The sequence below is a fragment of the Triturus cristatus genome, chromosome 10 (genome assembly GCF_964204655.1).
Source record: "Triturus cristatus chromosome 10, aTriCri1.1, whole genome shotgun sequence".
Taxonomy (NCBI): domain Eukaryota; kingdom Metazoa; phylum Chordata; class Amphibia; order Caudata; family Salamandridae; genus Triturus; species Triturus cristatus.
The window spans coordinates 1,141,854,895-1,141,881,847 of NC_140593.1; the positions used below are offsets into that span (position 1 = coordinate 1,141,854,895).

At 47.5% G+C, this 26,953-nt stretch overlaps 1 protein-coding gene across 7 annotated transcripts in view; it reads left to right on the forward strand.

Moving 5' to 3' along the window:
* TNRC6A (trinucleotide repeat containing adaptor 6A) overlaps window positions 1-26,946 on the forward strand; it is a 451,850-nt gene extending 424,904 nt beyond the window's left edge. For all 7 annotated transcript variants that reach the window (XM_085629474.1, XM_085629478.1, XM_085629475.1 and 4 more), the window contains one exon: window positions 23,776-26,946. In XM_085629474.1, coding sequence (XP_085485600.1) covers window positions 23,776-24,148 — 373 coding nt within the window. In that variant the 3' untranslated portion in view covers window positions 24,149-26,946. The remainder of the gene's footprint in view (window positions 1-23,775) is intronic.
* Window positions 26,947-26,953: the final 7 nt, after the last annotated feature.

A 26,953-nucleotide genomic window follows, 5' to 3' on the forward strand; every position in this document is an offset into this window, starting at 1 on the left:
TTACAATACAGATCCCATGGCTCCTAATGGCCCAGATCTCTATCCAGCTCATCCCTCCCCTCCGGAAGATTCTGGTGCTTATCAGCAGGTAATTGCAAAACAGCTGCTCACCACGGAGTGCAGCTACGCATGGAGTCTCTAGAACAAGACTTCCTTTTTGATACATTCATCAACTCACAAAGACCGCTTTTGCCCATGTTTCCTGGCATGTTGCTCATGCTGATGACCTATTTAAAGAGCCACAACGTGCCAGTGTGATAACCCCGTGGGTAGATAAAAAAAAATATAAAACTGCTCCGTCAGGCCCTCTTTTTATATACTGTCAGGCACCACCAGACTCTAGTGTTAATACTAAAGCTTGTGAGAGCCAACAACAGGCAGTTGGGGATACGCCACTTCCTGAAAAGGGGAGTTAACTTATTGATGCAGCAGCACAAGCATTGCGCATTGCCAATTCCCTGGCCCTTCTCTCACATTGACAGGGCTCATTGGAATGAAATGGAAGAACTGCTTCAGTATCTCCAAGAGGAAAGTAGAAAAAGTGGACAACAAATTGTCAGGTGGTCAGGCCATCTCAAATAGTTTGATTAGGTGTGCCTTAGATGCAGCGGATACAGCCGCTAGGTTTATTAATACTACCATCGTATTGCTCAGGAGACAGGCTTGGCTCAGATGTTCTGGCTTTAAACTGCAGGTCCAACAGGCAGTCCTCCACATGCCTTACAGAAAAACATCTGTTTAGCTCTGAGGTAGACACCACTGTAGATAAGATGAAAGAAGACACTGATACTATGGTAGCTTTACATACTCCTACACTTGGAAGCTCCTTTTGCCGCTCTAGCTACAGAGGCGGATACAAATCCACCACTGCAGATGCCTCTACTTCTCAGCAGAAGCAGAGTCAGTCCACCTATACTAAGGGTTTTTGCAGAGGTTCCTTTCGAGGTAATAGAGGAAGGGACAGAGGTGCCTCCACACAGGGAGCAGCCTCCACTTCCAAATAGGGACTACCCAGACCACACAACGCTTGTCAGGGGAAGACTACAGTCATTTCACATAGTCTGGGAGTCCATCACAACATACCAGTGGGTATTAGCCTTTATCAAACATGGCTACTGTCTGGAGCTCATTACCACCCTACCCAACATCCCACTCGCACTTGCAGGTTATCACCTAACACTTCTAAAATAGGAGGTCAAAGCATTTCTTCTCAAAGGGGCTATAGAACAAGTCCCCCTTCAACAACAAGGCACAGAAGTATATTCCCTATACTTCCGGATTCCAAAAAAGGACGGGTCACTCAGACTAATCTTAGACCTCAGCCCGCTTAACTACTACATTCTATCATATGGTCACTCTACAGATGTCATTCCACTTCTACAACAGGGCAACTTTATGGTGACTCTGGACCCAACGGATGTTTACTTCCATATACCCATTCATCCTGCTAATCACAAATGCCTCAGGTTTGTCGTAGCTGGAAAACGATACTAATTCAAAGTTCTTTTGTTTTGAGTTGCTACTGCACCATGGGTGTTCACTAAGTTCTTGACGGTAGTGGGAGCACATTTACGACAACAAAACGTTCATGTATTTCCATACTTGGATGATTGGCTCATCAAAATTAGCATCCGTCACCATTGTCAACATCACATACAGTTGACAGTAGATATTCTCCACAATTTAGGGTTCACCATCAATGTCCCCAAATCTCACCTTCAACCTCTTTCACTTCAACAATACTTAGGAGCAATTCTCAACACAGATTTGGGGCTAGATTACCCCAATCCCGCTCGACTACAACATTTTCAGACACTTCTACCTTAGTTCCAGTCAAATAAAACACTCACTTCGGACTGTCATGAGTCTTCTGTGATGATGGTGTATTGCATTGCCATTGTTCCCCATGCAAGACTACACATGCGCCTGTGAGAAAGTGGCTCTGTATATACTGTTCCTTAATAGGTACAGGGTGTACAGAGTCCACAGTCCCCCAGGGTTTGACAGAGGCTAAAGTTAGGTATAACCTTACTCTCTAAAGTGGTAGCTTGGTCGAACAGTAAGGCAGTATCAGAGGACAGTGTAAAGCATTTGTTGTACACACTCAGTCAGTAAATGATCTCACACACTCAATAACTGAACTCTAGGCCAATGGTTTATATATAAAAAATATATGCTTGTTTTATTTTAGAACCAACACTTGGATTTAAAATATACTTTCTCAGAATGAGATGTTTCATATAAATACTTTTGCAATGTGCAATTGACTTTTGTAAACCGTTACAAGTGGTTGCAATAGGCAACTCTATTTTAAACACAACAATGCATTGAGCTCAATGGAAAATTCAAGTTATTTGCAACAGATTACTTTTTAGATTACTTTAGGAATTCCAGGACTGGATGCTAGATCCAGTCCTGGGTCAGTACTCAGAATCAAGTGATGAAAGTCGACTTAATTACTGTAATGATTTTTAAACAATATTTAGCTATTTTAAAAGTTGACACTTAGAAAATATTTAAAAGAAAACAGTCAATGATTCCCTATGGAAGAAAATTCACATTGCAGGTACAGTATGTTCTCGTTACTTTTGTAATCCAGTACTGGGTGCCTAGACTCAGTACTGGGACCTTTATCCAAAACAGGTAAGTAATTACGTTTTCAGATATTACACGATTTTTGAAGAATATTTAAAGATTGCAGAAATTGACACTTAGAAGAAATTTCACAGAAAAACAGTCAATGATTTCCTATGGAAGAAAATTGGGTTACGGGTAAGTACAGTTGTAAGTATTTTTCAGAGTCCGTGCTGGGCACCAAGATCCAGCACTGGGAGCTCACCTAAGAGCAGGTGAGTAATTTCATTTTCGTTACTCGGCTGATTTTTGGTTAATATTTTAAGATTTGAAAAGTCCACACTTAGAAGAAATTTCAGGAAAAAGCCAGTCAATGTTACCCTATGAGGAAAATAGAGTTATCGGTTTAAGGGTAAGTACTCGACTGGCAGAGTTGAGGTTCTGGGCATAGACTCAGGGGTCCCCCAGGGTCAGGTAGGTACAGTTGGTTCACCCTCAGCGACTTTAGGGCGGCCGGGTGCAGGGAGAGTTAGGCCCAATGTTATCCTATGAGGGATAGGGGGGGGCCTTGGTTGATGGCTGCTGACGGGCAAGCCACGCGGCTGTGGGAGCTGGGCTCCTGGTCACTTACTCAGGGCAAGTGGGGAAGTAGGTAGTTGTAGAGTTTTCACTGCCAAGGCGGCTGGGTGCAGGGTGCTTTTGAGCCTTCGGGCGCTCAATTGATTTCAATGGGAAATCTCCGGTTTAGAAAAAGATTGCAAGCTCGGGGACGAGGATTCTTCAGGTGCCACCACCACTTCGAGAGGGTAGTTGGAGGATAGGTAGGTACCCCGGGATTGGGCACAGGGGGCCGCGGGGCGCCGCGTGCAGGGGTGCCTTTTGGTGTCGGGAAATCTTACCCTCTGTTGATCGCGGAAGGGGGGGGCACCTTGTTCTGAGGCTGCAGGCTTCTTCAGGAGTGTCGAGGGAGGTCCTTGGGTGCCGGACTCTGGGTCACAGTCGCCGTGGGGTCGTCCTCGTGGTCTTCGTTCACTCCGGCACTGGCCAGGCTTGGCTGGTGCAGAGTGTGCTGGGTTCGCGGTTCTGGGCTGCTGCCAGGGATTAGAGTTAGGTTTTGAGTAGAGCCTCTACTCATGGGAGTCCCAGGGGCTTGGAGCCAAAAGGTAGCCAGGTCCTCTGGGGTTTGTGAGGTTGCTGGCCACAAGAGATGCCGGGTTGGAGAAGGAGCAGGTTCGAGGGTCGACAGGCCGGTAGGGCTGGGGCCAAAGCAGTTGGTGTCTTCCTCTTTTTAGAAGCTGCAGGGCAGGTCTTCTTTCTTCTTGCTCTTCTGTGTAGTTTTGAATCTGGAATCTGGGGAAGGAAGGTTCAGGGTGCCCCTAAATACTAGATTTAGGGGCGTTACAGGTAGGTGAAGGGCAGGGACCAATGGGGTCCCTGTCCTTGGGTGGGTACACCCGCTATCCTGCCTCTCTCCTGTGGGAGGGGGGCAGTAACCTAGTCCTGATAGGGTAGGGTTCCCCATCTTCAAGATGGCGAGAGCCCGGAGATGTGCTTCACCTCGCCTCCCCCACCTGAGGGGTGGGGTTGGCAGGCTGGCACATCCCCTGTCCTTTTTTGGGGTTTCCGGCCAAAGTTTCCCGCCAGAGTGGGGGGTTGCAGTGGCCTGGGGAAGCTCACAGAGGCGGCATGCCTTTGAAGCTGCCCCCTGCCCATCCTGGGGGAGGAGATTTAGCACCTCGCTCAGGATGTGCATTGTTGCAGGCCCAGGAGAGCAGGGGCTCTCCTACCCAGAGGTCCAGCAACATGTCTGCTGGGTGGCAGCCTAGGCAGCCTCAGAGCAGACGTGGATTGTAGGTTAGGTTTAGGGGGGCACCTCTAAGATGCCCTCTGGGGTGCTTAGTACATTAAATCCCACACTGGCATCAGTGTGGGTTTAATGTGCTGAGAAGTTTGATACCAAACTTCTCAGTCTTTAGTGTTGCCATTATGGTGCTGTGGAGCTCGTGTTTGGCGAGCTCTCAGCACCATGTACTCTTAAATGGCAGCACTGCACTTACAGGGCTCAGGAATGGACCTGGGCACTGTAGGAGAACAGGGCTCCTGCTCCTATGCCCACACCATTGGCATAAGGCACCCAGCTAGAGGGGTGGCTGATGTATGCCATGGCAGTGTAGGTGATGGGCATGGCACAAGGGATGTGTGTCATGTCGACTTTGTTTTTGTCTTACACCCAAACACTCAGCCTGCAAAGGCAATGTGTGTGTGTGTGTGTGTGTAAGGGTACAGGGCCTCTAAGGGTGGCACAAGGAGTGCTGCAGCCCTTAGAGGCCTTCCCTGGTCACAAGGCCCTGGGTACCTAGGATACCATTTACCAGGGGCTGACATGTGGCCATGGTTTGCCAATCTGGGTTTGTTTTGTTTTAGGGAAGGAACATGGGCCCTGGGCACATGATTGGCAGGAGTCCAGGGCACACTCAGTCAAAGTACATTCAGCAATTCAGCAAAAAGTGGGGGCATAACATGCAAGAAAGATGGCACTTTCTCGCACAAGCCCCCCCCCAACGAAAGGTGATGAGACTAACCTTGCCCTATGGAGTCTTCATTGTCTAAGTGGAAGAACCTGGAAAGTCCATCTGCATTGTCATGGGTAGTCCCTGGTCTGTGTTCCACTTCAAAGTCCGTTCCCTGTAGGGAGATGGACCACCTTAGTAGTTTTGGACTGTCCCCTTTCATCTGCATTAGCCATCAGAGAGGTCTGTGGTCAGTTTGAACCAGGAAGTGAGTACCAAACAGGTAGGGCCTCAACATCTTCAGGGACCAAACCACAGCAAAGGCCTCCCTCTCAATGGCACTCCAACGCTGCTCTCTGGGGAGTAGCCACCTGCTTATAAAAGCAAGAGGTTGGTCTTGGCCCTTCATCATTGGTCTGGGATAGGACCGCCCCTATCCCTAGCTCAGAGGCATCAGTCTGCACTATGAACTGCTTGGCATAATCTGGAGCTTTTAGAATTGGTGCTGAGCACATTGCTTCTTTTAGGGTCTCAAAAGCCTTTTGGCAACTAACTGTCCAGTTAACCTTCTTGGGCATCTTCTTGGAGGGGAGTTCTGTGAGGGGGGTCACCCATACCCCTTCACAAACCTCCTGTAGTATCCAGTCAAGCCAAGGAATGCTTTGACTTGGGTCTGGGTTGTTGGAGCTATCCAGTCCATGATGGCCTGGATCTTGGGTTGTAAGGGCTGTACCTGGCCTCTACCTACAAGGTGGCCCAAGTACACCACAGTGCCCTGCCCTATCTGGCATTTGGGTGCCTTGATAGTGAGACCTGCATTGTGCATAGCCTCAAACTTTTCCAAGGTGGATCAGGTGATCCTGCCAGGTGGAGCTAAAGAGAGCAATATCATCAAGATAAGCTGCACTAAAGGACTCCAGCCCAGCCAGGACATGGTTCACCAGCCTCTGGAAAGTGGCAGGGGCATTCTTTAACCCAAAGGGCATCACAGTAAACTGATAATGCCCATCAGGGGTGGAGAATGCTGTCTTTTCTTTTGCTCCTGGGGCCATGCCAATCTGCCAGTACCCTGCAGTTGAGTCAAAGGTACTGAGGAATTGGGCAGCCCCTAATTTATCTATCAGCTCATCTGCTCTTGGGATAGGGTGAGCATCTGTCTGGGTGACAGAGTTGAGCCCTCTATAGTCCACACAGAACCTCATCTCTCTATGTTCGAGGCATATGAGCTGCAGATCACACACTGAGGATAAGATCGCCATCTGGTGTTGGGCTCGGATGATTGCAGGTTGTTGTTGTCTTCGGAAGAAGCCTTTGGTCACGAGGTTGGTGACTCCTACCCTGGACAACAGTGCGCATGGGCATCCACTCCATCGTCAGATTGTTTTTTTCCGCCATTGGGTTCGGATGAACTTTTTTCCGCTCCAGCAGAAAACTTCCAGCAATCGATTTAACTCTTTAATCTTCATTCCATCGACGTCGAAATCAACTCGGACCGGTTCCGGAAGCGGCTGATGGACAGGACACCCTTTAAAAAAATGCCCCCAGTGTGGAGCGAAGTTCCCCCACAGTGACCACCACGAGGTTTGTAACCTCTGCCTGTCGCCGGAACACAACGAATCGACCTGTCCAGCTTGTGCCGCTTTCCGTTCGAAGAAGACCCTCCGGGACCGAAGAGCTCGATGCCATATTATGGCCAAACCAGCTCCAGAACCGGAGGACATCTTTGCTCAAGATGTTCCTGAAGATGACACCGAAGATCTCGATCGTGTCCGAGGCCGACGATTCCGATGACCTCATCACTCCAGGGCAGCGTGTGAGTACCACCCCCCCTGCCCCTGCCCCATCCAAAAAGACCGTGGTCAAGACTCCGCCAGCTGGGCCCAGTCGCGACCGGAAATCCTCTTCAGAAGCCCCGCCCTTGGGCCCGGCTCCGAAGACATCTAAGCCTGTAGGTGGCTCGGGCTCGAGCAAACCTCATGTGATTGTGCCTTTAACACCCTCGGCACCGAAAAAACCACTGTCGGCACCGAAACAGGCTTCAAGACCGAAATCTCCTTCGGCACCGAAACGTTCCTCGGCACCGAAGTCTCCACCGGCGCCGAAACGTTCTTCGACATTGATGCCTAAAAGTCCCTCGGCACCGAAGCCATCGGCACCGAAACATACATCGGCACCGAAACATACATCGGCACCGAAAACTCCATCGGCTCCGAAAAATCCATCGGAACCGAAACATCCTTCGGCACCGAAAATTTCATCGGCACCGAAAACTACGTCCACACCGAAAAAAGCTCATAAAGACCCGAAACGGCCGTCGCCGCCACCACCTTCGGAGCCGGAGGAACTTTTTCGCCCTGATCCTACTCAAAAGCGGATCTACATCAATCCCGACACTGGACATGTGACTGCCGTCCCTTACAAGAAACGGAAGCTGGACATCACACCTCCTCCAACTCCCATACGGAAAAAGGACTGTGCCACTTCACCACTTCGTCCTTCCTCGCCTGTATTACCTCCTAACCCGTCCCCCCCCTCCTCCTCCTCCTTCTCCTTTACCCTTACCATCTCCCTATCATTCACCTCCTCCACAGGATGATAATGATGACTTAGGGGGAGGGGCGGACCCTGATTTATTTAATGATCCTGTTGATCCACACGACCCTTTTACATTTCCAGGCACAGCACCAGTAGATGACTGGTCTTATCCAATGCCTGACATGCCTGACCCCACTACCTACCCCTCCAAGCCCTCCCCTCCTGATGACCATTTGGGGTTTGGCCAACTAATAAATAGGGCAGCAACATTCCATGGTGTCACTATGCACACAGACCCCCTTGAAGAGGACTTTCTCCTCGATACTTTTGAGCAGTCGCAAAAAGCTGTTCACATACTGCCCATGATTAAAGGGGTTATAAAGCATGCCACTGAGGTCTTTAAAGACCCTGTTCGAGCGAGGGTTCTCAACCCCCGCATCGAAAAAAAGTACCGACCAGCCCCGCAGGACCCTGCATACATTAAAGCCCAGCTCCCTTTAGACTCCTTGGTCGTATCAAATGCCAGGAAGCGCGTTAACTCAGACAACTGGAGAAATGCCTCCCCCGGACAAGGAGTCTAAGCTTTTAGAGGCCTCAGGCAAACGAGTCGCCGCACAGGCGGCGAACCACTGGCGTATTGCCAATACCCAGGCCCTGTTAGCCCGGTATGATAGGGCGCATTATGACCAACTTGAGGACCTTCTTCAACATCTGCCTGATCCCTTTAAATCCCAGGCCGCTGACCTCATTCAAGAAGGCAAGTTAATATCTAATGCCTCCATTAAATGCGCCTTAGATGCGGCAGACACTGCTTCTCGGGCGGTCAATACTAGCGTCTTACTCAGACGACATGCCTGGCTCCGTATTTCCGGTTTTAAACCGGAGGTTCAAACCGCAATTCTAGCTCAACCTTTCAACCAAGAGCAGTTATTTGGCCCTGCAGTGGACACTGCATTAGAAAAAATGAAAAAGGATAATGAGACTGCCAAGTCTATGGGAGCACTGCAGTCTCCTCAAAACCGGGGTTTCTTTCGTCGCTCCTTTTATAGAGGAGGCTCCAAAAACACGGCAACTGAGACCACGTCCACCTTTAAAAATTCTGGACAAACATCCCCTAACAGAGGATATTTGCGAGGAGGTTATAGGGGAAACAATAACAAAGGTCGAGGGCGGGGCAACAACAACACCCGCACCTCCCCAGCCACCAAACAGTGACTTGCCACCACTCCCCCCAGACCATTCCACTCCGGTCGGGGGGCGACTCCAACAATTCCTACCTGTCTGGACTTCCATCACCACAGACAGATGGGTAAGACAAATTATCCAGTCTGGCTACTGCCTAGAACTCATACAATCCCCCCCAAACATACCACCCAAACAACGTCCAATGTCCTCACATCATCTCTCTCTCCTCAAACAAGAAGTTCAATCCCTGTTACAAAAACATGCGATAGAACCAGTCCCTCTTCAACATCAGGGAACAGGGGTGTATTCTCTATACTTCCTCATTCCCAAAAAGGACAAAACATTACGGCCCATACTGGATCTCAGACTGCTAAACCAGTATATACATTCAGATCATTTTCATATGACCACCCTCCAACAAGTCCTCCCACTGTTACAACAGGGAGACTTCCTTGCCACATTGGACCTCAAGGACGCGTACTTTCACATCCCTATGCATCCCGCTCACAGAAAATATCTACGATTTGTGGTAGATGGGCAACACTATCAATTTACAGTTCTCCCATTCGGAGTAACAGCACCCAGAGTGTTCACCAAGTGCTTAGCAGTCGTTGCCGCGCACCTCCGAAGACAACAGATCCAGGTCTTCCCCTATCTGGACGATTGGCTCATAAAAGCCAATACTCACCAAAAATGCGTTCTCCACACTCATCGCACAATTCAAACTCTCCACAATTTGGGATTCAGTATCAACTACCCCAAATCCCATCTACAACCTTCCCACTTACATCAGTATCTGGGAGCAACCATAGATACATCCAAAGCCATTGCTTATCCCAGCACAGCCAGGATAGCCAGTATACAAAATCTCATCTCTCAATTTCAAACTCATCCATCTCTTCCAGCAAGAGTGTTCATGCAGCTTCTAGGCATGATGGCGTCATGCATCTCCATAGTCCCACACGCACGACTTCAAATGCACCCCTTACAGGAATGTCTAGCACAACAGTGGAACCAAGCTCACGGACAACTTACAGATCTGGTGATGGTGGACAGTCGCTCACTTCGCTCACTGAAATGGTGGAACACCATCAACCTGTCCAAAGGGCGGCCGTTCTTAGAGCCTCTTCCACAAGTTGTGCTAACTACCGACGCATCTCTCACAGGGTGGGGAGCCCACCTCCTTCACCATACCACTCAGGGCAGATGGACCAGTCAACAGAAACTGCTCCACATCAACCACCTGGAACTCTTAGCAGTGTTCCTAGCACTGAAATCCTTTCAAGTACACCTAAAGAACAAAACTGTCCTCATACGCACAGACAACATGACGACAATGTATTATATACAGAAACAGGGAGGGACACATTCTCTCCAACTGGCACAGCAAATCTGGAGATGGGCAATTCCCCAAAACATCTACCTGTTAGCAGAACATCTCCCAGGGATCCACAATCAAGTGGCCGACCTCCTAAGTCGCCACACGCAGCAGATCCACGAATGGGAATTACATCCCAAAGTTCTACTCCCCTTCTTCCATAAATGGGGACAACCAGACATAGACCTGTTCGCCACTCCCGAAAACACAAAATGCCCAACCTTCGCCGCCAGGTTTCCACACCCACAGTCGAAGGGCAATGCCCTATGGATGAACTGGTCAGGCAGATTTGCGTACGCTTTTCCGCCTCTCCCTCTAGTTCCATTTGTGGTACGCAAACTGAAACAACAATCGCTAACGCTAATACTAGTAGCTCCCACTTGGGCACATCAACCGTGGTTCACCACACTTCTGGAACTATCTTTAGTTCCACATCAAAGGCTACGCCTCTCCCCGGATCTATTAACCCAGAACCATGGAGAAATCAGACACCCAGATCCTCAAACACTGAACCTAGCGATCTGGCTCCTGAAGTCTTAGAGTTCGGATACCTCAATCTCCCTCCAGACTGTATGAATATCATAAAGGAAGGTAGACGACCTACTACTAGAGCGTGTTATGCCGCAAAATGGAAACGATTTGCCATCTACTGCACTAATAATGACATACATCCATTGGATGCTTCCATCCAAAACATCATTTGCTATCTACTACACTTGCAAAGATGCAATCTAGCATATTCCTCTATATGTTTACACCTAGCAGCCTTGGCAGCCTACTTGCAAAATAGGCAACACCTGTCCCTTTTTAAGGTACCAGCCATCAAAGCGTTTATGGAAGGTCTCAAAAGAATTCTTCCCCCAAGATTGCCACCTGCCCCAGTGTGGAATCTCAATGTGGTTCTAACAAGACTTATGGGTCCCCCATTTGAACCTATGCACAAATGTGAATTACAATTCCTAACATGGAAGGTAGCTTTCCTTATCGCAATCACTTCCCTACGCAGAGTAATTGAAATACAAGCCCTTACACTAGAGGAACCTTTCTTACAACTACACCGTAACAAAGTGGTTCTTAGGACAAACCCTAAATTTCTTCCAAAAGTGATTTCCCCTTTCCACCTTAACCAATCAGTAGAGCTACTAGTCTTTTTCCCAAACCCAGACTCCGTAGCTGAAAGGGCCCTACATACCTTAGATGTCAAAAGAGCCTTGCTTTATTACATCGACAGGACAAAACCTTTTCGAAAGACGAAACAACTCTTTGTTGCTTTCGCACCACCACATAAAGGCAATCCAATCTCCAAATCCGGTATAGCCCGGTGGATAGTTAAATGCATCCAAATATGCTACCTAAAGGCTAAACGTACACTTAGTTCCCCCTAGGGCGCACTCCACGCGTAAAATAGGTGCTTCTATGGCCTTCTTAGGTAACATTCCCTTAGAAGACATTTGCAAGGCAGCCACGTGGTCTACCACGCATACCTTCACTAAACACTACTGTGTTGACGTGCAGGCCAAACAACAGGCCTCAGTGGGCCAGGCTGTCCTAAAAACTTTATTTCAAGCTGCTGCAACAGATACAGGCGACCACCGCTAAGGGGAAGCACTGCTGTATAATCTATCCTCAGTGTGTGATCTGCAGCTCATATGCCTCGAACGGAATATGCTACTTACCAGTATGCATCTGTTCTTGGCATGTAGAGCTGCAGAGTCACACACGCCCGCCCGCCTCCCCGGGACCTGTATCTGTTCCAGCATCCGTCTTACTTAGACATTACACATGGACATCCTTTCTTTCATTCCTATACACCATCTTTTCCCATCATGGCGAAAAAACAATCTGACGATGGAGTGGATGCCCATGCGCACTGTTGTCCAGGGGAGGAGTCACCAACCTCGTGACCAAAGGCTTCTTCCGAAGACAACAACAACCTGCAATCATCCGAGCCCAACACCAGATGGCGATCTTATCCTCAGTGTGTGACTCTGCAGCTCTACATGCCAAGAACAGATGCATACTGGTAAGTAGCATATTCCTTTCACCTTGTTGATGAGGTTTGGGGACCAGAACCACTGGGCTGGCCCAGGGGCTCTCAGAGGGTTGAATGACCCCTAACTCCAGCATCGTGCTGACCTCAGCTTTGATGCTCTCCTTGACTCTGTCTGACTGTCGATAGATTTTGTTTTTGACAGGTGCACTGTCACCAGTGTCCACATCATGAGTACACCAGTTTGTCAGACCAGGGTTCAGGGAAAACAGGCTAGCATACTGCTGCAAGACTTGCTTGCAGTCAGTCTGCTGTTGGGCAGAGAGGGTGTCTGATAAGATCACACCATCTACTGATCCATCTTTTGGGCTGTAGGAGAGGAGGTCAGGGAGAGGTTCACTCTCTGCTTCCTGCTCCTCATCAGTCACCATCAGCATGGTGATGTCAGCCCTTTCATTGTAGAGCTTGAGGCGGTTCACATGGATGACCCTCTTGGGTGTCCTGCTAGTGCCCAGGTCAACTAGATAGGTTACCTCACTCTTTCTTTCTAGGATAGGGTAAGGGCCACTCCATTTATCTTGGAGAGCCCTTGGTGCCACGGGCTCCAAAACCCACACCTGTTGCCCAGGTTGAAATTCAACCAGTGCAGCTTTTTGGTCATGCCAGTGCTTCTGGAGCTCCTGGCTGGCCTCAAGGTTCTTGGATGCTTTTTCCATGTACTCAGCCATTCTGGACCTTAGGCCAAGCACATAGTCCACTATGTCTTGTTTGGGCTCTTGAAGAGGCCTCTCCCAGCCCTCTTTTACAAGACAAAGTGGTCCCCTTACAGGATGACCAAACAGAAGTTCAAAGGGGTAGAAACCTACTCCCTTTTGTGGTACCTCCCTTTAAGCGAAAAGCAGGCATGGTAACAGGACATCCCATCTCCTTTTGAGTTTTTCAGGGAGACCCATGATCATACCTTTCAATGTCTTGTTGAATCTCTCAACAAGGCCAGTGGTTTGTGGGTGGTAGGGTGTAGTAAACTTATACTGCACTCCACACTCCTTCCACATGTGTGTTAGGTAAGCAGACATGAAGTTGGAAGCTCTGTCTGAAACCACCTCCTTAGGAAACCCCACCCTGGTGAAGACACCCAGGAGGGCCTTGGCTACTGCAGGAGCTGTAGTAGTCCTAAGTGGAATTGCTTCAGGGTACCTAGTGGCATGATACACTACCACTAGAATAAATTTGTTCCCTGAGGCTGTGGGAGGTTCAAGTGGACCCACAAAGTCCACTCCTACCCTTTCAAAGGGGACCCCCACCACTGGTAGTGGTATGAGGGGTGCTTTTGGGTGGCCACCTGTCTTGCCACTGGCTGGACCGGTAACACAGGAGCTGACAAACTCCTTCACCTTTTAGTGCATCTGGGGCCAGTTAAAGTGACTCACTAGCCTTTCCCAAGTTTTGGATTGCCCCAGATGTCCAGCTAGGGGAATGTCATGAGCCAAAGTTAGGAGGAACTCCCTGTACTTCTGTGGCCCTACCATCCTCCTGGTGGCTCCAGGAGTGGGGTTTCTTGCCTCAGCATACAGTAATCCCTCTTCCCAATAAGCTCTGTGGGTACCACTGATATCTCCCCTTGCTTCTGAAACAGCTTGCTGCCTCAGGCTTTCAAGAGTGGGACAGTCTCGCAGACCCTGGCACAGCTCTTCCCTAGAGGGTCCCCCTGGGCCCAAGAGTTCAACCTGGTAAGGGTCAAGCTCCATGGACTCGGTTCCCTCAGGGGTATCCAAATCCTCTCCCTGGGGAGAGGGGTCCTGAATGTTTTGCTGTGTAGAAGCTGGTTCCCCAGTCTTCTTTCCTTTTCTCTTGGTTGGCTGGGTCATTATTTCAGGCTCCAGCCCTACTTTTTCACCCTCCCTCTTGCTCTGTGCTCTGGCTTGCACACACACCAATTCAGGGATGCCCAGCATGGGCCTTTAGCTCAACCTCAGCCCAGGCTGAGGTTTCCAGATCATTTCCAAGCAGACAGGCAGCTGGCAACTTTGGAGAGACCACTACCTGTTTCAGGCCAGTTCCATTCACCCAGGGGTACTGTAAGTATTTCTTTAAGTTGGGGGGCCACACAGCTACAGTGGCAAGCTCCACTTCTCCTAAGGAGACTAGACTTGCTTCAGTGTGTTCCCAGATTTGCTCAGGGTACACCTCTGATCCCATTTGTATACTTGCTGCCCCAGGAGTAGCAGTTCTGGGTGCCTTAGGGGCTTTGTTGTGGGGGCAAGCTACAGTTAGGTGTCCTGACTTCTTACAGTTATTACACCAGGCCTTTAAGGGATCATAGTTCTTCCCCCTATAGGGTTAAGGCACATAGGGAGTAGTTTGGGTCCCACCCACCTGAACAGGTTTTTGGGGCCCTTTGGAAGACTCAGACTTTTTGTCGTGGGGATTCTCAGCACCTTTCCCCTGGGGAGGTTTTGTGACCACTTTCTTTTGGTCACCCCCTGTGGCTGTCCTTGTCACCCTAGTCTTGACCCAGTGGTCTACCTTCTTTCCCAATTCTTGGGGAGAAATTAGACCTAGGTCTACCAAATGCTGATGAAACTTTTCATTTGTGCAGTTACTTAATATATGTTCCTTCATGAATAAATTGTACAATCCAGTAAAATCCTGCACACCATGTCCAGCTAACCAACCATCCAGTGTCTTCACTGAGAAGTCTACAAAATCAATCCAGGACTGGGTCTGGGTTTTGTGAGCCCCCTTGAATCTAATTCTATACTCCTCAGTGGTGAATCCAAATCCCTCAATCAGAGCTTTCTTCATGCGGTCATAGGATCCTGCTTCTGGCCCAGAAAGGGTCAGAAGCCTGTCTCTGCAGTTACCAGAGAACAGTTCCCACAGGAGTGCCCCCCAGAGAGGTTTCCTTACTTTTCTGATATCACAAGCCCTCTCAAAGGCTGTGGACCATTTGGTGATATCATCACCTTCCTCAAATTTAGGGACAATCCCTTTGGGGATTTTAAGGTCAGAAGTTTCCTCCCTATCCTTATTTTTATTATTGCTGCCACCATTGATGGGTGCTAAACCCATCTCTCTCCTTTCTTTTTCTAGAGCCAGGAGCCTGGACTCTAGCTCTAGTCTTCTGGACAGCCTCATAAAGCTGTCCTCTTTACTGGTGGGTCCCCCAGTGTTCTCTCTGGTACCAGAGTCACCCGTGTAATCTCTAGGTGCCCAGATGCTAATCCTTGGATTGAAGGGTATGGGTGCCCTCTCCTCCCTAGGGGATAGTATGGGGGGGTTATTGTCAACCTCCTCTGCTTCCCCTTCCTCATCTGACTGGCCATCACCATGTTCAGATGGGTGGTCCTTAGCATACTCAGCCAAGAGCTCCTGGAGCCCTAGTTTGGTTGGATGCAGGCCCATTGGTAAATTTTTAAGTTTGCATAGGGACCTCAATTCCTTGAAAGACAAGTGTAAGTAAGGTGTGAGGTCGAGTTCCTCCACCAGGTCCATGTTATTATTGTCACTAACAGCTGGGTTTGTTTGTCATTCTAACCTGACAGTTCTAATCCTCTACCCTGACTATAGTGACTTTTATTTTTCTAAAATTCTAATGGGACTTAAGCAAGGTCCTAGCAAGACTTTTAGTAATTTTGGAAATAACCAATTTTAAGAGTTCTGTCGTGTGATCAGATGGTAACCAAGTAGTCCAACAAATGCAAGTTTGTATCCCACCGCTGATCCACCAATGTGAGAAAGTATATACTGTTCCTTAATAGGTACAGGGTGTACAGAGTCCACAGTCCCCCAGGGTTTGACAGAGGCTAAAGTTAGATATAACCTTACTCTCTAAAGTGGTAGCTTGGTCGAGCAGTAAGGCAGTATCAGAGGACCGTGTAAAGCATTTGTTGTACACACTGTCAGCAAATGGTCTCACACGCTCAATAACTGAACTCTAGGCCAATGGTTTATATATATAAAATATATGCTTGTTTTATTGTAGAACCAACACTTGTATTTAAAATATACTTTCTCAAAATGAGATGTTTCATATAAATACTTTTGCAATATGCAATTGACTTTTGTAAACCGTTACAAATGGTTGCAATAGGCAACTCTATTTTATACACAACAATGCATTGAGCTCAATGGAAAATTCAAGTTATTTGCAACAGATTACTTTTTAGATTTCTTTTGGAATTCCAGGACTGGATCCTAGATTCAGTCCTGGGTCAGTACTCAGAATCAAGTGATGAAAGTCGACTTAATTACTGTAATGATTTTTAAACAATATTTAGCTATTTTAAAAGTTGACACTTAGAAAATATTTCTAAGAAAACAGTCAATGATTCCCTATGGAAGAAAATTCACATTGCAGGTACAGTATGTTCTCGTTACTTTTGTAATCCAGTACTGGGTGCCTAGACTCAGTACTGGGACCTTTATCCAAAACAGGTAAGTAATTACGTTTTCAGATATTACACGATTTTTGAAGAATATTTAAAGATTGCAGAAATTGACACTTAAAAGAAATTTCACAGAAAAGCAGTCAATGATTTCCTATGGAAGAAAATTGGGTTACGGGTAAGTACAGTTGTAAGTATTTTTCAGAGTCAGTGCTGGGCACCAAGATCCAGCACTGGGAGCTCACCTAAGAGCAGGTGAGTGATTTTGTTTTCGTTACTCGGCTGATTTTTGGTGAATATTTTAAGATTTGAAAAGTCCACACTTAAAAGAAATTTCAGGAAAAAGCCTGTCAATGTTACCCTCTGAGGAAAATAGAGTTATTGGTTTAAGGGTAAGTACTCGACTGGCAGATTTGAGGTTCTGGGCATAGACTCGGGGGTCCCCCAGGGTCAGGTAGGTACAGTTGGTTCACCCTCAGAGACTCTAGGGCAGCCGGGTGCAGGGAGAGATAGGCCCGATGTTATCCTATGAGGGATAGGGGGGGCCTTGGTTGGTGGCGGCTGACGGGCAAGCCACACGGCTGTGGGAGCTGGGGTCCTGGTCACTTACTCAGGGCAAGTGGGGAAGTAGGTAGTTGTAGAGTTTTCACTGCCAGGGCCACTCGGGCAGCTGGGTGCACGGTGCTGTTGAGCCTTCGGGCGCTCACTTGATTTCAATGGGAAATCTCCTGTTTAGAAAGACTGCAAGCTCGGGGACGAGGATTCTTCAGGTGCCACCACCACTTCGAGAGATAAGTTGGGTAGATGGAGGATAGGTAGGTACCCCGGGATTGGGCACAGGGGGCCGCGGGGCGCCGCGTGCAGGGGTGCCTTTTGGTGTCGGGAAATCTTACCCTCTGTTGAGCGCGGTAGGGGGGGCACCTTGTTCTGAGGCTGCAGGTTTCTTCAGGAGTGTCGAGGGAGGTCCTTGGGTGCCGGACTCGGGGTCACAGTCGCCGTGGGGTCGTCCTCGTGGTCTTCGTTCACTCCGGCACTGGCCAGGCTTGGCTGGTGCAGAGTGTGCTGGGTTCGCGGTTCCGGGCTGCTGCCAGGGATTAGAGGTAGGTTTTGAGTAGAGCCTCTACTCATGGGAGTCCCAGGGGCTTAGAGCCAAAAGGTAGCCAGGTCCTCTGGGGTTTGTGAGGTTGCTGGCTACAAGCGATGCCGGGTTGGAGAAGGAGCAGGTTCGAGGGTCGACAGGCCAGTAGGGCTGGGGCCAAAGCAGTTGGTGTTTTCCTCTTTTTAGCAGCTGCAGGACAGGTCTTCTTTCTTCTTGCTCTTCTGTGTAGTTTTGAATCTGGAATCTGGGGAAGGAAGGTTCAGGGTGCCCCTAAATACTAGATTTAGGAGCGTTACAGGTAGGTGAAGGGCAGGGACCAATGGGTCCCTGTCCTGGGGTGGGTACACCCCTTATCCTGCCTCTCTCCTGTGGGAGGGGGGCAGTAGCCTAGTCCTGATACGGTAGGGCTCCCCATCTTCAAGATGGCGAGAGCCCGGAGAGGTGCTTTACCTCGCCTCCCCCACCTGAGGGGTGGGGTTGGCAGGCTGGCACATCCCCTGTCATTATTTGGGGTTTCCGGCCAAAGCTTACCGCCAGAGTGGGGGGTTGCAGTGGCCTGGGGAAGCTCACAGAGGCGGCATGCCTTTGAAGCTTCCCCCTGCCCATCCTGGGGGAGGAGATTTAGCACCTCGCCCAGGATGTGCATTGTTGCAGGCCCAGGAGAGCAGGGGCTCTCCTACCCAGGGGTCCAGCAACATGTCTGCTGGGTGGCAGCCTCAGAGCAGACGTGGATTGTAGGTTAGGTTTAGGGGGGCACCTCTAAGATGCCCTCTGGGATGCTTAGTACATTAAATCCCACACTGGCATCAGTGTGGGTTTAATGTGCTGAGAAGTTTGATACCAAACTTCTCAGTCTTTAGTGTTGCCATTATGGTGCTGTGGAGCTCGTGTTTGACGAGCTCTCAGCACCATGTACTCTTAAATGGCAGCACTGCACTTACAGTGCTCGGGAATGGACCTGGGCAATGTAGGGGCACAGGGCTCCTGCGCCCACACCATTGGCATAAGGCACCCAGCTAGAGGGGTGGCTGATGTATGCCATGGCAGTGTAGGTGATGGGCATGGCACACAGGGATGTGTGTCATGTCGACTGTTTTTGTCTTGCACCCAAACACTCAGCCTGCAAAGGCAGTGTGTGTAAGGGTACAGGGCCTCTAAGGGTGGCACAAGGAGTGCTGCAGCCCTTAGAGGCCTTCCCTGGTCACAAGGCACTGGGTACCTAGGGTACCGTTTACCAGGAGCTGACATGTGGCCATGGTTTGCCAATCTGGGTTTAGTTTGTTTTAGGGAAGGAACATAGGCCCTGGGCACCTGATTGGCAGGAGTCCAGGGCACACTCAGTCAAAGTACATTCAGCAATTCAGCAAAAAGTGGGGGCATACCATGCAAGAAAGATGGCACTCTCAAAGCGCCCATTGCAGCAATGTCCATATCACTAGTGGTCTCAGTCACCGGGACACCTTGACGCTATAGTGTTGATAGACTGCCCCACTCACCGTTCTCTGCAGTGGTGGAACACCAACAATCCGTTGAAATGGTGTCCTTTTCTGGACTCTGTGCCTCGCATCGCCCTCACCATAGGCTCTTCAGAGATGGGCTGGGGTGCGCCTCTGCAAGACTTGACAATTTAAAGTCTATGGCATGCCAGACATCAATCTCTACACATCAACTGCTGAGAACTTCAGGCAGTTATCCTAGCACTGAAAGCTTTCCTTCCTTATCTTCAAAGTTGTCCTAGTCAGGACGGACAATATAAATCCCATGTATTATCTACAAAAACAGGGTGGGGCACGGTCTTCTCAGTTGTCACATCTGTCAGACCATATGGAACTGGGCTCTTCAAGCTCACATTCAATTGTTGGCAGAATATCTGCAGGGGATGGCAACGTTCTTGCAGACCTGCTCAGCAGAACGCACAAACAAGCGAATGGGAACTCAACCCACAAGTCCTCCTTCCCCACATTCAAAAGTGGGTATTCCCCCAGATGAACTTGTTCGCCATAGCCAATAATGCAGAATGCCCAAACTTTGCCTCCTGGGTCCCACACCCACTATCCAAGGGCAACGCGCTATGTATGGATGAGTTCGTCAGGGATGTTTGCCTACGCTTATCCGCCTCTCTTTCAATTTCTGGTTCGGAAAATCGGGCAAATACCTCTCCCCAGTATCCTTCTAGAGCCCACTTGGGCACGTCAACAATGGTTCACAACACTACTGTATCTCTCAGTAGTCCCACATGAGAAGCTCCCCAACATGCCGTACCTTCTCACTCAGGATCAGGGACATATCAGGCACCCAGACTCCAAGATACTCAACCTAGCGAATTGTCTTCTGAAGAATTCGAATTTGGTTATTTAAACTTACTATCAGAATGTATAGAGGTTGTTAAGTAAGCAAGCAGACCCACAACTAGAGCCTGTTGTGCTGCAAAATAGAAACGTTTTGTTTGCTACTGCCAACCAAAACAGATGAATCCCATCAAAGCCTCAGTACAAGACATTTATTACTTGCTTTATTTGCAAAAGTCACATTTCTAATACACTTTCATTAGATTGCAATAGCTGCCTATCCAGAAAAGCAAAAGACACAATTGATGGACTGAATGTAGAACAAATCAAAACATCAACCCCCAGTCAAGATATCTGTGTTAAATCCATCATTCTTTTGCTCACCATGCCACCCCAGTTTAGACCTAGCCATTTGCAAATCAGCCTTGACCTAGTGCCTCATGGGAACAGTCCAGCCCAAACTGCCAAACCAGGTCCTCCCTGGACCAGAAACAAGCATCCTAGGACAGGTTTCAGGGTTTCACCCCTCATCAGCCAGGATAGCTAGAATCCAGTGGTACAGTGAGCCTGGGACCCACCTCTGGGTGTACCCGGTGCACTTATGGCGAGAAAGCAAAAGAGACACAATTGATGGACGGAATGCAGAGCAAATCAAAACATTCACCCCCAGTCGAGAGATCTGGGTTAAATCCATCATTATTTTGCTCACCATGCCACCCCAGTTTAGACCTGGGCATGTGCAAATCTGCAGTCTTGACCCTCTGCTTCATGGGAACTGTCCAAAAGACTGCATCTATCGCTCTTCATAATTCTAGTCATTAAAGCATTCATGGAAGGACTCAAGCGAGTCATTCCTCCTCGCGTAGCTCCAGCACTCTTGAAATCTAAAATTTCACTTACTAGGCTCATGGGTCTTCCTTTTCAGCCTCTGCACTCATGCCCCTTCAATTTCTATCATGGAAAGTGGCATTTCTAGTTGTCATTCCCGTTCAGGTGTGTAAGTGAGGTCCAGGCACTAACCTTGGAAGAACCCTAAATTCTTAACTAAGGTAGCCTCTCCGTTTCATCTCAAGCAATCCATTGAGCTACCTGTGTTTTTCCCTAACCCTGATTCTGTAGCAGAAAGAGCTCTTCATACCCTATACATAAAAAGGGTACCTGTGTATTACATTGATTGAAATAAAACTTTCAGAAATCTAGCAACTCTTTGAAGCCTATTCTCCACCTCATAAAGGCAACCCTATATCCAATTAAGGCATAGCCAGATGGATAGTTAAATGCATTCAAACCCGCTACATTACAGCTAAATGACCTGTTACTCTAAGAGCACACTTCACTTGTAAGAAGGGGGCGACTATAACTTTTGTAGGAAATATTACCATAGCTGACATTTGTAAAGCAGCCACATGGTCTACCCCACATACATTCACTAAACACTACTGTGAAGATGTTTTAGCTTGCCAACAAGCTAATGTAGGTCAGGCAGTGCTACAGACCTTTTTTCAAACTACTGCAACTCCCACGCGCTTGCCACCGCTACGAAGGAGGGACTGCTTTACAGTGTATGCAGAGCGTATATATCTACAGCCACACATGCCATTGAACAAATTATGTTACGTACCCTGAAAGCATCCGTTTGTGGCATGTAACGCTGTAAATTCAGATGCGCCCTCCCTCCTCCCCGAATGCCTGTGGCGTTGCAGTTACGTTTTACGCTTTTTTCTAGTACATCAACATTTTGTATGGACATCTTTATTCTGACATTTTCTTTGCACTCCTTTCTCACCCGCCTGCGGGAAAACAATCTTAACAAAGGAGCTGATACCCAAGCGCAATATCTCAGATAGGAGTCACTCTACCTCATGACTCGAAAGACTTCTTTGAAAAAAGCAAGTTGCACAACTCCGAACCCAACACTAGATGGCAGGAGTATGTAGAGCATGTGAATCTACAGCACTACATGCCCCGAATAGAAGCTTACAGGGTAAGTAACATAAGCCTTCCAGCAGACCCCACCCTCCAGCAGGGGCATGCCTGTTGCAACCATGAAGTCTGGTTGGGAAAGCGAGAGATGCTGGCCACAGATCAGACTGGCGTGTCTGCCACCACATAAGATTTGGGCCATCTCCTGTGAGGTCTGGATAGTCAGTGAGGCAGCCCTAATGCTGGGCCCACTGAAACCAGAGGTGCCACTGCCAGGCTGGCATATGCCTCCTGGCATTCGGAATTAGGAGGCTCAAGGACAAGGCTGGCTAGGAATTATCTGTGTCCTTGAAGCCTGAAAGAGGCAGCTACGAGAACTTGAATGGTATGCAATGGGTTGGCAATGGTGGTAACTGACCATAAATTAGATCGAGACGATTGGTCTGCAACTCTAAAACCCAGGCAGTGTTCTTGAGCTGCAACAGTACTTGACTTGAAGTAGGTTCAGTCCTGACCAGAGTTCAGGTTTTTACAGACGTCGGACCCAAAGCCAGAGAGCTTAAGAGGGCCCAAAAGACAGGGACAACACAGGTTAGAATCTGTATAGTGCTAAGAGTCTCCATGTGATAAGGCAGTAGAAGCCAGCGTCCCGTTCCGTGGGCCCAAGGTCTCTCCAGAGGGGACGGCCACCCTCCTAAAAAGGTCCAGCGTAGCCTGCATGAAGGCTGACTAATCTGTCCCTGGGCGGTCCAGAAAAAAGAGTACCACCGCCGGTTGAAGAGTAGGAAGTGGGAGTGGAGACAGTTGTCTAGTCTGGGGCCAGCCCCTTAACAACCTGACGATGGAGGAGCTGTCCATGCGCACTGTAGTCCGGGGGAGGAGTCACCTATCTCGTGAGATCTCGAAGACTCTTCCAAGACAACAACGTGCAACATCCGGACCCAACACTAGGCGGCGATCTAATGCAATAATGTGACTGCAGCAGCTCTACATGCCAAGAACAGATGCATACTGGTAAGTAGCATTTACCTTACTTATCAGTCTATTTTCTTTTTTTACCTTTGAGGAGAAGCATGCTTTCTCTTCTTGTTCCTCTATTTCTTCGAAGACCAGGTGGACAAGGACGACCTTGATGGTGACTTGGATCTAGACAGTGACTGCAAATGTTATCTTGTCCTGCTGCGCCCCAACTACATTCTTCAGAGTGCGCTATGAACAGTTTGGCCTTATCCTCCTCCATGGCCTTCAGATGCAACTGCTGGCAGAGGTCACCAGACAACGTGTCGTGTCTGGACCTGAAACACCAGTCGCATGCGGGTCTCTTATGAACATTTGGCTGTTGCACTTGCGATTTAGGGCTTGAAACCAGGCCTTTTTAGAGGGGAAATGCCCAAATCTGCACCATTATGAAACTATTCTCCACGGAGAGTAAGAAAACGAAGCGCCAAACGCGTCAAAAGGGGAGAACAAAACTGAACTGATATCAGGGTACCTGTCTTGCCACTATATGCCCCACCCCATTAAAGATTCTGTACCTGACATCAAGTAATCTGCTCCCTCTACCAGTGCTGGTGAGCTATTGCTGTACGTTCCTGTTTAGTCTGGTGCCTGGGGAATATTCAAAGGTGATGAATCTACAGGTAAATAGAGTACCCAACAGAAATATAGATTCCAAAGGTAATATTTTCTTACAGATAAGTACGTTTTTATTTATGTAATGAGTTACCTTCTCATGTACCCCGCCACAGACAGGATTATTTTTCTAGATGATTATTCTACCATTGAGGCCTATCTATTGACCGAAATGTGGTGATTTGACCTAATACTGCCATGTAAGAATCTTCTTTAATTCCATACCACACAGTTCCTGGAATGACAAGTTTTTCTTTTCCTCCACTTCTGCAGGTGTGTTTTGGGGAACACTACTATCCTTGCTGAGTTAGCCAGTGAAGAGGAGATTAGTCGCTTCTTTGCACAAGGCCAGTCTCTGACTCCGTCTCCCAGCGGCTGGCAGTCGATGGGCTCCACTCAGAGTCGGCTAGGATCCATGGAGGCTTCCCACAGCTTCTCCAACCGCAATGATCTCTCACACTGGAATAGCTCTGGGCTATCTGGCACTGGCACCGGGGACCTTCATGGCACTTCTCTCTGGGGAACCCCATCCTATTCCACAAGCCTGTGGGGCACTTCAAGCAGCAGTGACCTCCGGGGGATGGCAAGTCCATCTCCTATTGGTTCATTTCTTCCGGTTGACCACTTAGGTGGAGAGTCCATGTAATGTCGTTTATGACCTCAGCAATTCCTAACAAAGCAGCACTAATTTGGACTGTCCACCTACAACTGGGGAGGTGGGGTCACCTGTGGAAAGTTTCCTTCTGCACATTTTCCACACTTTGTTTTAGCCCAAAACATATCAGTTAAAATACTTGAATTATGTAGGCCAAGATTATAATGTGAAAAATAAGTATATAGTTAACACTTCCACACAGTGCTACACATATACATATTACAATCGGAACACATGCAGTCAAGCTCGTTCTGTGTAATAATCATGGTGTCCGAATTCCATTTTTTATTTAAAAAAAATTTTGTGCTGGTTATGATGGAGCTTTTTTTTCAACTTGCACTGACCGATGGTGTATCCTTTTTCTCCGGCTAATAGGCAATATTGGAGAAGGAGGAGAGTTTCAAGTGTGTTTTCTCCGAGATGTACTTAAGATGAACACACTCAAGTAGAAAAAAGGCCTTGGTAAATCCAATAAGGATTTTTTCCTGGCCTGTTACTATGCCTTGATTGTATGCCTGTTGTATTGTGGTATTACAGAGTTCAAAGATCAAGTTGTGACGACTGACCTCTCTCAATTCCTGCAGAGAGTATTGCACCAGATTTTTTTTTTTCGTGTTGAAACCTAAAAGAATTTAGCTCCGCGGTTTTAATAAAGAAAAGAAAATGTATATAAAAATGAAATCAAACTGTGGCCACAGCTGTGATATGTATCCCCCCCCCAGCCTGCGAGTCAGGAAGGGCGGGCAGCACTTTCAGTGAGTTTCTTTCGGAGGCGCCCTGGCCGTGACCTCTTGTTTACAAAATGTTTCCTTTTTTTAATTTTTTTTTCAAGTGTTTACTCTTCCATCATTTAAAAAATATGGGGGGGAAAAAGAAAGTACGGATGAAGATGATTTGTATCTCTGGGAATATCAAACAGTGTTTTTGACCGTGTTTTTCTTTTTTGTTTTCTTTTTCTTTGATTTCTGTTCCTGTCTCCTAGATCCATAGGGTAGGGGAGAGGTGAAAGAACATGGTTCTCAGGAATATTAAATAAAAAAATATAAAAAAAAAATCCCCATCCCCAGATGTGTTTAAATATAAGAATTCAGACCAAGGGACTTGTGTTTCCTGTAGAAAGAATCGAACTCTATAGCACTGACGCTCGAATACTTTTATCTGCCAAAAAGAAATGAGCCAGATGGTTTTCTGGCTGCTAACGTTGCAACGTTAACTTTTGATCCTTTTAGTGACCTAAAGATGCTTTGCGAAGAATGCTGTAGCTATTTGACTTTTTTCCTTTGGTTTTGTAACACTTTGTGTGGCTAAATGTTCCTGCTTGTGACTGTGTTTTTATCCAGGAGGAACCTTTGACTGGCTCCTGGAGACAGATATTTAGTAACTATGCATAACTTGTATGCGAGCCCCACGCTTACAGGATAGTATGTTGTATAGTGGGGAGAAGAGCGGGAGGGCTGAAGAGTTTTAAATGTTTAGGAAAAAAAGTTCTTGAAAATGCGTTCTTGCAAAAGTAAAAAGTTACATTTATTATTTCTTTTGCCATAAATGGTATTATGCTTGTTTGGTCAAAGAATGGAAAAGACTAAGCAAGGGTAAAAAAAAATATAAAAAAAATAAAAAAATTTTAACATGCAGATCTCGCCATGCTGCCATTGCCTTGAAAACTTAAAACTGTTTTGTGTCCTATGATGCAAACCAAGTCGGTGGCTTTTTTTTAACTGTTTACAAATAGAATGTGACTGTAAATTGTACGATTTGGTTGTGTTTTTCGAATAATGAAGTTTCTACGGATATTACTAATCATGACTTTTGGCTGCTTAGCATTTAATCTTTTATTTTTGTGTGACTTACTTGGAGGCTGTATTGATGCAATCTCAAAAAAAAGTTGCTGGGACTGTACTTGTGTTGTAAAGGTCTTTATTATTATTATTTTTTTTTTATTCAAAGGAGAAAGGAAATCCAACTTTTTTGACACGTTATCTCCTAATGTACAATTGTCCAGACTTGGCTTGGCCGTCTGAGATGCACAGGATTTTGCTTCAGTGTATACTGAGCGCAGCCATGGGAAGGGAATAAAAAGGCTGTGGGGCTGTGCATTCATAGCCCCTTTTCAGCGCCTTCAGGATCCCCTTTGCCTTAGCCGCCTCTAGTGTGCAGTTGGAGTTTGCACCACTTGTGCCAGTTAGGCTCACCACGAGAGCATTTGCAAAAGGCCTCTTCCGCACAGGAGAGCATTTAGGAAAACAAACTATGGATGTGTAGAACACTTTTAAGTAAGCTTTTAACTTCTTTATACCTCAGTTGTATCACACGTATTGAATAACGCAGCGGTTACTAATGTATATCTTCACTTTTTAGCACATGTGTCCTGCTTATTCTGAAGGTGTTGTAAGGCACAACTGGTTGTGTATTCTGTTGTAAGGCTTTGCCAACTGTTGTCAAGTCTAGTTACCCGCCTGCCAGTTCGTGGGATGTGAACTTTGTTGGGTATTTTTTAAGTCATCCTTCTGTATTTCTTGACATTTCTGTGTAACTTATTACAATTAGTACTGTAGTTTACTTAACAAAAGAAGGAGAAAACAACCAAAGCTGGCTTCAGACTCTTCCCAGGAGAATAACTAGTTGCTCAAGGTTTAGCTGACAATAATCTTCAGCCTTCTGAATGGAGAATCATTTACCACCTAACTGCATTTTATTATTGTATTGTTCAAGTGTTTGCAAGCTTCTTGTTTCATTTCAGAAAGCTTGTTATGTAAAAAAATAAAGTATGGTTGCTCTTAAACTATAAAGTTTGTG